The sequence below is a fragment of the Loa loa genome, assembly GCF_000183805.2.
Source record: "Loa loa unplaced genomic scaffold supercont3.24, whole genome shotgun sequence".
NCBI lineage: Eukaryota > Metazoa > Nematoda > Chromadorea > Rhabditida > Onchocercidae > Loa > Loa loa.
The window spans coordinates 233322-245303 of record NW_018108204.1 but is presented as its reverse complement, the minus strand read 5'-3'; the positions used below and the strand labels follow the sequence as shown (position 1 = coordinate 245303).

General features: G+C 33.5%; 2 protein-coding genes across 2 annotated transcripts in view; both read left to right on the top strand.

Annotated features, from left to right (window-relative positions):
* The window catches only part of LOAG_16862 (hypothetical protein), an 8064-nt gene extending 1760 nt beyond the window's left edge, over positions 1-6304 (top strand). The window contains exons 4-21 of the mRNA XM_020449520.1: positions 263-299; positions 420-475; positions 615-722; positions 882-961; positions 1306-1440; positions 1649-1828; positions 2017-2128; positions 2461-2558; positions 2646-2777; positions 3008-3157; positions 3288-3350; positions 3541-3700; positions 3937-4216; positions 4490-4574; positions 4770-4877; positions 5314-5398; positions 5532-5689; positions 5943-6304. Coding sequence (XP_020306942.1) covers positions 263-299; positions 420-475; positions 615-722; positions 882-961; positions 1306-1440; positions 1649-1828; positions 2017-2128; positions 2461-2558; positions 2646-2777; positions 3008-3157; positions 3288-3350; positions 3541-3700; positions 3937-4216; positions 4490-4574; positions 4770-4877; positions 5314-5398; positions 5532-5689; positions 5943-6092 — 2177 coding nt within the window. The 3' untranslated portion in view covers positions 6093-6304. The remainder of the gene's footprint in view (positions 1-262; positions 300-419; positions 476-614; positions 723-881; positions 962-1305; positions 1441-1648; positions 1829-2016; positions 2129-2460; positions 2559-2645; positions 2778-3007; positions 3158-3287; positions 3351-3540; positions 3701-3936; positions 4217-4489; positions 4575-4769; positions 4878-5313; positions 5399-5531; positions 5690-5942) is intronic.
* A 4875-nt stretch (positions 6305-11179) lies between these two features.
* LOAG_08689 (MSP domain-containing protein) overlaps positions 11180-11982 on the top strand; it is a gene marked incomplete at both ends in the record, with an annotated part of 1307 nt that continues 504 nt past the window's right edge. Inside the window, 3 exons of the mRNA XM_020447771.1 lie at positions 11180-11290; positions 11359-11457; positions 11582-11721. Coding sequence (XP_020302035.1) covers positions 11180-11290; positions 11359-11457; positions 11582-11721 — 350 coding nt within the window. The remainder of the gene's footprint in view (positions 11291-11358; positions 11458-11581; positions 11722-11982) is intronic.

Below are 11982 nucleotides of genomic sequence, written 5' to 3'. Positions count from 1 at the left end.
GTAACTGCGAATTCTGCTAAATAATATCAGGTAATGGAATAATTTGTGTGCATGCATGCGTTTCTCAATTACTTGCATTATTTCTTACTTGATTCTCACTACTACTGTATGATTATGTTCATTACTGCAACAAACTTTCGATTAATTCTAGCCAAACCATTTGTTATTTTTGTTCACTGCTTTAATTATGCTATCCTTCTAAATGGGTGTAATGATGTACAATATCTGCGAAAATATAACATGAACTAATTATCAATTCCAGTGTACGATACGGCAAGTTCGGATGGTTTAACTTCGGAGTAAGTTGTTCTGTCCACAGAATTATCATTTCAATCAAATTTTAAAATACCCATCTTTTTTTGAAACTCTTCCTTTCAAAAGAAAAATGCTGTTCATTTTATGTTTTATAAACGTTTCAGACAAATGTCTGCATCTGAATCAAATGGTGGTTATGCAGTGGAAATAAGCACAAATAGTAAGATTTTGATTAAATTTTCTCATTTTCTGCTTCAATGCAGACTGTGGAAGTCAATTTTCGATCTCCTGATTTTCTCGACGTTCTGTTTGATTCTTGTCGGTTTTGCTAAATTCTTGAATCCATGTTTAAATTGCAGAACTTAATCGCACGGTAGACAATTTCATCCCAGTAACTACATCTACACCGCTTCTTCGCTTAAGATGTGTGAATGATTCGATTCGTGTACATGGAGATACGTATGATGGTATGGTTTATGCATTTATGTACAAACTTTGTTGGCAGTTGAGATTTCATTACCGTATGCCTAACTTATTTTCGTGACAAACTGTTCGTAATACAATTGTGAAAGTGATTCTACATTTTTACAAGTTTTCTAAATTTGCACTAATTTTTTTAATTCCAGATGCTAGATTCTGTCATTCAACACAGTCTCAAATCGCAGGAAAAGAGGAAATAATTGATGCACTGGACCACATTTCGGAAGTGTATTTTCGGTTATTTGTGTAATTTGCATATTACTAATTGTTTACGTAGAGCAAACGAAAAATATGATAAGAGCCAGTCAGTGTTGGTGGTTGTTCAGTGGACAAGACAGTACCATATCCTTGCTTGTTACACTTATCACAAAGACGGGTCTCCAAAACAGACTGTTCTGTGAAGTATTTCACAATAGGGAGAAATGAAATTATTTGAAGTACTGTAAAATAAAACCGAAAAATGATAAAAGAGAGGAAAAGAAACGAAGTCAGAACAAAAGAAAATTTTTGCTCCGTGATCACTGTCGACAATCCCGTAATGTCTTTTGCAGTTTTTCTCGATTTTTTCAGGAAACGATTCAGAATGAGAAACTGGATGTTCTGGAGGTAGAATCGATGGATATGAGTGATTCAAATAACCCTTCTCCAGTAATGTCTGATGCTACCAGAAAGTTGTTCGGGCAATCTACCGTCCTCCAAAATTTTGTGAAAATTTTCTACTTGCTTTTTGAAAGAAGCATCTATTTCCTATTCAGTTTATTTTTCTGATTTTTATAACACGCAATGGAAATATTAACTTAACTATGGAGAAGACCGATGAACTGAATATCGTGCCTTTCAGTGACTTGTCAAAGTGCTCCTTTTTTAGTTAATACTGTCGACTAGAAAAATAGAGGAGTGTCAGCTTTTACAGATGGCCAGTCCAAATCAGCAATCAAGCATGAATGATGAAACCTTGCCATCAAATGCAACACGACTGATTTTCAAAGCTGGCGAAAATAACAGACGTCAAAGTGGAACTACAAATGAGGAATTGAAAATGGATACTGAAAAATTATCTGTGATCCCTCCATATGTAGGCACTGCTGACATGGTGAGGGAACTGATTATTAACGAAATTTTTTCTGAGAGTAATTTGAGTCGACAGTAGGTAAAGACAGCTCGATCAATATCGTAATTAGGAATGCACCAAAGACGAACTGGGACAACTCCGCTACTTTGAATATGCCCATTCCTTATGAACTTTGTAAGTAAAGGAGAAAAATTCTGAAGAATTTCCAGGATATTTCTTCTGGCGATGGCAAAGTATTCGAGGTACCAATAGATGTTCCTTTCAAACAACTATCAGTTACATCCAACGTTGCCGATGAACCAACAGATATTTTATTCGAAAGTAATAGTGGTAATCTACCTAAAAAAAAAAACATTAAAAATGAAGCTTACGCTCAAGATGGGCCAAGTTTTGTACAAATTATTCATATCATATATTTTCATTATATTGCTACATTACATTTTATGTTAGTTCATAGTTTATGGTTAACTATCGACTGCCCAGCACCAGATAGATTAAATGAATAATTTGATAGCTAAATGTATAGAAGGGCTTTTTTTTAAACCCATATCCAGCAATTGTGACTAATTGACTTGTTTGATCCTATTGATTGAGTAAGGGTCAAGTTCGATGAAACAATTACTACTGATTGTTGAAATCTTTTTTTTTCCCAGTGGAAAACGATGCAAAAGCAATAAGTCATAAAGAGGATTTAAAAAACATCGCTATGATTGATGACGTTCAAATTTCGAACAACATTTCTTCAAGTATGGTATGTTTCTACTAATGTAAAGAAACGGTAATTTATATGCTTGTTCGCGAATTGTATAGCGTCTGTCGTGAACAAAGATCTCTTTAGGAATGTGTGGCTCAACAAGTCAATGTTGCATCTGATCTGACGGTGAAGTCTGTTCACAGTACGGATAAAGTTACACATTCTGCTGATGATATTACTCTTGAACTTTCTTCACAACTTGGTCGTCAGCATATAGTTAGTTTCATAAAGATTTGTTGGACCAGACAAATATATTTGAGGAAGAATTATAGACAAAGGACTTGAATTTGGTGTGATTTTATAAATCAATTTGACTACCATTATCGTTCATCAGGTAAAACTTGTGCCCCAAAATGTTTGAAAATGAAGAACTTCTTGAATATAAAAATCTCGTGATTTCAATATTAACGCAAACTATTTATGTTTCTTTTTCTTTTTTTTTTCAGTCCAATGAATTACTTTTATTGGTTCGCAAGACAACACTCGAATCACCTGCTGCTTTGCCTAAAAAGAAGATTCGTTTGTTCAGTCCAGAAGCTCTTCCACTGCGAACAAACGCATTACTCTTTGGGTCACCAAAATATGATGCTATGAAGGTTGTTTGGAGCCCCGTTGTTTGTTTAAATTTTTTTTTCTTTTGATTGAGCAATGAATGCAAATTATAACAAAATTGAAGAACTATTATTTTGTAAACAATTGTAGAGACATCATTACAATTATTTGCAGGATAAAGTAGATCCGATAAATATTCCTGAAAACACAACAAACATTGACAAGTCTACTGATAAGGTCATCACATATACTTATTAACTTATAATTAAGTTGCAGATGTTTAAATCAAGCCTGGAAAATATGTCATTTTATTATCCAAAATTAGTACTGCAAATAAATATGTAGGAAGTAATATATAGAAGATAATGAAGTTCGTGAAGTTGTTAAAATCTAGTGCTGATTTACTGTTTAATACATTTTACTTAAGGTTTTAAGTAAAATCAAACATCAACTGCGTCATAGCTTGAATCACTCTGGAGTATTCACTTTGTCGGAACTTTCTGCTGCTGGTACTGATAATGTCGGCATGTTGTACGATATTCCCATGCCAGAATCATTATTTCACTCGGATGAACTCAACAGTCAAGGTGAATACTCATGCAAAAAATTGTGTTTTCAATTAGAACGACAGATTTGTCGGAAATAACATGGAAATTTTGCTTATTAGTAGGAGCTGATATTTTACATCAAAATGCACTATAAATTAAAGATATTTCTGTTTGCTAAGTAACAAAACATACTTTATGGTTATATTATGAAATAAATGGTAATAGGTGCAATAGTCCGATGCTTCATCTGTTCAATATGACTTAATGGAATTTAGTTTCAACAGCGGAATCATTCAGTAACGAACTACATACAACTGTTGAGCAGTCCTGTATTGAATCATCATCGTTGTCTTCGCGTCGGTCCGAAATTGTCACAGCAGCTTTGGGGAATGAGTCAAGCTTCCTTACGAGTCATGTTGATACTGTGGGATTTAATATCAATTTTCGAACAATACCGTGTTTTCGAATTAAGCCAAATGAACAACCACAAATTATGGAACTCAAACAGTTGGCAACCACAAATTTGCGCAAACGTATTGCTGAAGTTATCGATAGGTTTAACTTTTTTGTCTTTTATAATTTCTATTTCTTTTATTGATGGTTTCGTTGTTAAGTCTATTCTAACACAACGTGAGGAAATTTAATTCTTGAAAGCTACTTCGGTTAGTGCGGACAGGTTATTGCCGATTATTTTTCTGTAAGAGAAAAGGAGTGGATTCGAATGACTTAAACATGAAATAAAATAACGAATAACTAATAACTTGGTTTTATTTTCAAAGGATTTGGAAATTTATATTCAACTTAGGAATTGTTTAGCTCTTGTTTCAGATGTAAAGGTCTAATTAGTGCACAACTTCCAAATTGCAGCAATCGAAAGATCGCTGAATGTATAAGAACGCTAAATCCTAGAAAAGTTTGTCACATTCATTGTTATCGCGCAATTTTCAGCTTACAGCAAATGTTGTTGAGGCATTAAAAATTGTTTGATAAAGGAATATTTTAGATGTTGCACTTGGCTCCTTTTTGAGTTTCCTATCCTTTATTTTAATTCACTGTTATTGTCATGGTGTCATGCCAGAAATCACCTTCAAATCTTAGTGAAATTTAGCTATCAAAAAAAGAAGCTAGCTGGTTTGATGTATGTTACCTGATGGCGCAACGTGAATGGTTTGTACTAAGAGCTAAATTGGCCAAACTGACGAGTGAGAAGTTAGATGTAAGTTTACCATTATTCTCCAATCCATTCCTTCCAGGTATAAAAAGTATACCATTACTCTGCTACCAAGCGAATGTTCGTTGAACTTAAGAGTAACATACTACCTTTTTCAAATTTTGACGAGCTTTTTTTCTCATGTAGATCATATTCCTGACAACTATTTGACTTCATAACTTCTTTAAGCGCTAGATTTGCATTGCTGGTTCTTCTTTTGACTATTTTTTTTAGAAAAATTGGCACTAATGGATATACTAAACAGCATATTTGTCAAATTAGGTCTAATATTTTGACACATATCATTCTTTATAAAGTGATGGCCTGCACTGCTGTAATGACAGGCAAAGGAATGCATTAGTAATGCACTGGAGAAGCCAGAAGAACTGACTTACTTTTTTTTTGCTTGTTTACTTGAAATGAATTACTCGTCGCATTGCAGGAACTGCTGCTTGAGACGAAAGCTGAGTCAGACCAGAAAAGGCGATTAGCAGAATCGATGAGGGATTATGAAAAAAATCGTGACGGTATGGATTATTTGCCACCTAAGATCCTTGATTTACAGTACCAGATGCTATTTGCTTTCCCAAATTGTTCATATTCTGTCATATTTTAAAAGAGAATTTTATTTCGATACACAATATGTGTAATTTTCTGCAGAAGTAATGGAGCGTTATGCTCAATTGAAATCACTGGATGAAGCTGTGGATGGTGAGTTGCAAAATGAAATGGAACTTGACGAGTTGAGACATGCGAGACGCGTTGGGCGTCTGGAAGTTGCACAGAAGGAATTGGAACTTATGAAGAAACAAGGCACAGTAAGTTTGTGATTTTAATAAAGTAAGCTAAATCAAAATTTCCTTCCGCTTTTCGAAAAGATGAAGGGTATCTTTGCTGCATGAGGTACCTTTGGCCCTTTATCAGCGGCGAATTTTTTTTCTCTCTTTTTTCCTTTTCAGTTTTCCCTAAGCAGTTTTCTGTTTTTTTTTATTTGAGTGATATTTTGTTCCATGTAACTGCATAATTTAAATTTTTGAGGGACTTAGAATATTCTCTTACCTATTGTTTCAGCGACTAGAAGTACTGTTAAAGGAGTATGGTAAAACGAAATCTGCAATGGGAGCACAGATGGCAAAGAAAGCTGCACAGCGAGCAGAATTTTTGCAAAATTATGACGAAGATGTGGCTGAATATCGAGAATTTTTAGCTGACAAAGAATAAAAAGATTGAATTTTCTAAGATCCACCACTCTTATTTATTTGCTTTATGATCTCGGTTGGTTTTTTATCTGCTGTATTTATTACTAATCTTGATTTTCTGATCATAGATTCATCCCTATTATTATCCATACTTAACACTTGTTTTAATTCTTTATCGCAAGATATCTGATAAACTGGAGGAAGTATGTCACTTATTTTGTCTTCATACTCTAAATATTTAATTATCTAGCATCGAAATTCTTTACATCCATGGCCGTATTTGAAGTTGTAGTTGTGTGTTCTGGAGCATCATACATTTAAGATTGTTGGAAAATGTAAACAGCGGAATAGGAGATGTAAAAAGAAACGTTTTTTGCTAGCCTATCAAAGATCCGTGAGGTTAGATTTACTTTATCTTCATCGATGAAGACATAATGATGAAATGTATGAATCAGAGTTACTCTCAAAAGATTGTTGAATCAAGTGGAGGGAATTATTTATTCAAATGTATCATGCATCAAGTACTTTTTTATGTGACGTATTTTTCTTAGCTTGTAAACTGTATACGAAGAAAATACACGGTAATGCCCATGTTAAATTAAACATAGGCAGAAATTTGTTGTAACCGGAAACTAAATACGGTAATTTAAGATGGATTTCACATAAGCAAGTCAAGAACTGATTTGAAACAAATGTCTCGGTTTCAATGTCAAATTTATATAAATGACTGGGAAGGAAAAGAGGAGAATTGTCACAGTTTGGAATATATCCATTAGCCGATTTAGACGGTCGTTACACAGATATCTCCGCATATTACGACACATTGATTGACCTATTCGTATTGTAACAAAAATCATTATAGCATGCGCGATCTCCCGGGCACAAACCATTGATGCATGGGCCAAAACTTTCTCCTGAAAAAGTTGAACCAGAATTTCTACAATTGATGTTGATTAGAAAAAGAAACAGGCACTTCATTCAATGAATCTTTCCTGCTGGCATTGATTTACTGAAACGGATTCGCTTTCCGCTGGTGTTTAGCTTTGATATTTTTTTCATACCACAGTGATCTTTTGTAATGGCTTCACTTGCAAGTCGTGAGAATTCTATATTACTATTTGTTGTGAAATTATGAACTTGTTAACAATTGAATACGAAATAATTGGGTCTTTTCTCTACATTTGCTGATAATTATAAAAGAAGTTCAACCTTTCTTTAGGTTTTTAATGAAAGTTTGATTTTTGACGCACTCGTCACTTATGCATTTATAACCAGTAGGACAGAGTTTGTTCACACATGGGCCTATTTTCTGCGACTTTTCTGATTTTAAATCTAAATAATATGACAATTAATTTGCGAATGGTAATTATCGCAAAGTAAATTGGGTCATGCTTAAGCGTTTTAACATTAAAACAGTTTAGTCTTTCTAACAATACAAGGTTTTGGTTAGAAATGGCAAAAAACAATTGTGGATGTTAAAGGTGTAGAAGATGATTAAATTGATTTACCACTGAAAGCCAGGTATAATATGGTAAGTACAAGGTTCACTTTAATGATTTCTATCACTGTTTATCATTAGCATTACTTCTCTCGGTATTTCTACTCTTTCAAAAATATTGCGCTGAAAGCAATGCTTCTGTTTTTATTGCTTTAAAGACTGAAATCAATAGATTACTGTTTGAGGAGAAATTCTTTGTGAATTTTTAATCGATAATAGTGCCTTACTAGTTGTTAAACACTAAGTATCCACTGAGTTCTAAGAAAAAGATGGTTTTATGTGGACGAAGAAAATCATCAAAAGACTAAATTTTGGAAATGAGATGAATATTCAAATAAACGACGATAAAAGAAGTATTCTTATATTTTCGTGTTTTAATGGTAATCTTAAAAACTGTGGTACCTGTCGGGAGTGCTGAAGTAATAAAAATTATTGAAATTATCACAAAAATCATGGTATTTTTGCTGGCTGACATCAGATAATACTGTAAATGGCTCCTTGGAACTAAACTGATCGTAGGAATACAGTGGAGAAAGGGTTTTGTGCCGCTGTTGATCTCTAATAGTGTTGAGAGTGAGAAACCGAACGAAAAGATAGGATCAGTTAAATTGGCAGTGGGTGGCAAGGATGACGACGGTGCAATTTATTTGATATAGTGTTGGGTAAGATGGTTTTTCTTGTTTACTTTGATAATTGAAATACTCTCAGAATGGAGATGTAGAGAGAAGCAAACTGCTGCTCCTATCAACTATCCGATTTAATTTGTAGCTGGAAAGCGCTAACTGCTAAATAAATACAAATTTTCTTTGTAAAGCACAAAAGATACAGAGAGAAGTTGATACGATCAAAAAGCGTCATTACAAAATCTTACAATTCCACTCAATTTTACGAATGCAAATTTAAGTCAGAATAAATTGATTTCTTTTTCTTTGAAACTTGAAGTGGTGCAATAATCCATTTTTAATAGTTTTCAGCAGTTCATTTTAAAAAATACATATTTTTTTGGGTTTAAGTTTGTTGTTTTTCAAATATTTGTGACAACTTTACAGCGAAAAATTTTTCAGTTGATGGCTATGCATAGAGGCGGGAAGATACATACATATTTCGATTATATAAAAGTCACAAAACAGAAATTACAAAATTAGCCAAGTTATTACTCCAAGAAAATTACAAAACTAACCATCTGTCTTCTTTCAGATTTCAAGAAAAAAACATGTGATCCTTTTAATCAATGCTTGCTAAGAGGGAAATTAGCAAGATTAAAGAAACATATTGGATGTCTGCAAGTTTTGTCTATCTTGGCACTGAGGGAAACTGAACACTAACCAAAAATAAAGGATGGTCAATAAAAGAAATGAATCCACACAGTATTCCACGAAGGATGCAATAGGCCAGTAATTTCTTCACTGTTATTCGAACAAGTGAGTACGAAGAAAATAATTGAAATTGTCGGAAATATTATAACACTTTACTATATAAACAGAGACAGTCTATTAGCAGTCTCAGTTCCAATGAAACTCAAGAAAATGTGAAGTATAAATAAGAAAAAAACAATTCAGAATGTTGAGGAATGAAATTTTTGCAAGAAATGAATGAGATATTGCGGACAAGAATTGGGACATATGTTGTGGGACATTTTCCATTCAGAAAGCAAAGTGCTGGATTACTCCATCAAGTAACACCTATTGTCCCTGTCATAGCATATGGAATCGCTTGGACATAAGCCTCGAAGACACGGACCAATGCTTTTACCTAAAGGAACAAGAGCGATGAGATTTTCCACAGTGATTATTAATTAAACTCCTTCTAAGACAAATTATATGTGGCTGAAAAACACAATTCAAGCAAAACATTTGCTGACAAAAACAAATTTCCCGCCCTGTTTTCAAAGATAAACAGTAATCTATTAAAAAATCAACCTTTAATCTTTTGGCGCCTTTCCTCAACACACTTTATTTTTTTGCATTTATAGCCTGCAGTGCAGAAATTAAATGGACCTAAACAAAAGCCCGGCTTTACTGGTTCTTTTACCTTCGATCCTGAAACAGTACTTTTCTTCACCTGATTTTTCATTGTATTTTATTTAAAACATCTTCAAAATAATCTACAAAAAACAGAAACTTAGCCCCGTCCAGAGGAATGCAAGGGTCAGCATGATTAACATGAAAATCTTGGAATTTTTAAGACAGTCACAAATTTCCAACCTGAAATCTTTTAGTTTGTAATTCCCTAAATTTCCAGCCACAAAATCGAGAAAGTGATTCTTTTATTAGATGGTTCCTTTATTGTTCTCATGAAATTATCAGAAAGTACGACAATGAGGCACGCCGAGGAAAGTTATTCTAAACATTCCTGCTCTCGATAAGCCTTCTTCACCGAACCTGTCACCTCTGCTAATACTCTCACAAAGAACAATAAAAGTTCCCTTATGAGACTGCAGAAAACTACAGAATCACGGGAAAATTAAGCATATATAAGTTATTCATACACTCTCATATACCAGTGAAAATTGAACCTCGTGGAAATGCATTTCCGGAAACCGTTGAAATAGCTAACATTGTAATCATTATCATGATTTTCGTGGCGGTGCTGAACATTGTTGAGCGAACAATGGAGTCACTGAGCAGTATGATTGAGGGAAGGATGTCGGAGGCGGTGTTCAGTTGGAATTGTTCACTCTGTATGGTTCATTTATGCGAAGAAGTGATCATAAAGTATTTAGGGAAGAAATCGAGGAAGTAGCGAACGAAGAAGTACGAAGGATGGAAAAGGAGAGAAAAAAATCTGCATAAGATGATATAGTTTGATGTAAGGGACGGTCATGCATCAAAGGTTAAAATACATGATGATCAGAACAATGAACAACATGAAAAAGTCACTACAAATTTTGAAGGAGAAAGTAATATAACTATCAGATCATATCACAATAAGATAACGATTTCGAAATGGTTTCGGAACTTCTTTTCATTATGGATTAATAATCGAAGTTAGAATATTAAACTTTTTCTCATTTTAACTGGAAATCTTCCACCTCAACTATTTCTACCGCATTATTAATAAATGAAAACAGATCATGAATTACCCTAAAAAATGGCAGCACGTATTGATCCGTTTGTTTACAGAGATGTGAATACACATGTGGTGTACAAATATCCTCCTGCTATACTTAGATATCCTTGTGTCACAATTTCCAATTCAATATTACATAGAAAATCATATCCTTAAATATTAGTCGCAGAATCTTTCTCTCAATCGCAGCAACATTTTTTCCAATCCGGTTGTTCGTTATGCTACTATGATTTCAGGAAATTTTCTGATACTATTTTATTACCAATAACCAATTGTTAACGATTTTTCAAACATATAAAAGCTAACGAAGCGATAAAATCGAATAAAATGAAATTTGGCTTGACTGATTACAAATTTTAAGCAAATAAAATTAATAAAAGATTTGAAGAAAAGTTAGACGGTTGATTTAAATAAAGCAGTATGCAGCATCATGCATTATTATTGTTCAGCATTGCTCTCATACGAAGCGGGTGATCCAATTGATCGCTAAGTATTGTGATAAGGCGACACAAACGGTCCAGAAACTTGACAACGACTAAAAAATGGGCGATTTTGTACTAAAGCTTGACCCTAGCGAACGAATTACCTACGTCGGGAAGAAGCTCGGAGAAGAACCCTGTCCGACAACCCTAAAAATTACGAATCCCACTTCGGTCCGTATAGTTTTCCTTCCATTCTCTTTCAAGTTCTTGGTTGGAAAGAACATCTAGACGAGTTTCAGGATCGACAGGCGTGCAAAGTGAAATGCACCTCAAATGAAATGTTCCGTATCCGTCCTCCCGTCTTTGCACTGAAGCCTGGTGAAGAGACTGTCGTCAAGGTTGGCGGAAAAATCTTAATAATGAAATTCCATTTCCAGTTAAATTTCTGAAAATTTTGGAATCTTCAGCGAAACTTAATGGATCATCTTTGCAATGGAAAATACTACAAACATAGCTTTCCAGTTAACTTTCAATGCGGGAAAAACAGTACCCGACAGTGGGAAGCATTACTTTGCTGTATATTATATAAAGGCGACCGACGAAAATAAGGCACCAAGGGCGTGCTGGTCAGACCACAAAGGAGATCCAAATGGAACAAAAAGGTGAAATGAACCTAGGTTTTATCATAAAATTATGATAATAATAATTATGATAATAATCACAATAATAATAATTAATAATAATAATTAATAGCAATAATTAATAATAATAATAATAATTAATAAAAAATAATAATAATAATTAATAAAAAATAACAATAATAATTAATAAAAAATAATAATAATAATTAATAAAGAATAATAGTAATAATTAATAAAAAATAATAATAATAATTAATAAAAAATAATAATAATAATTAATAA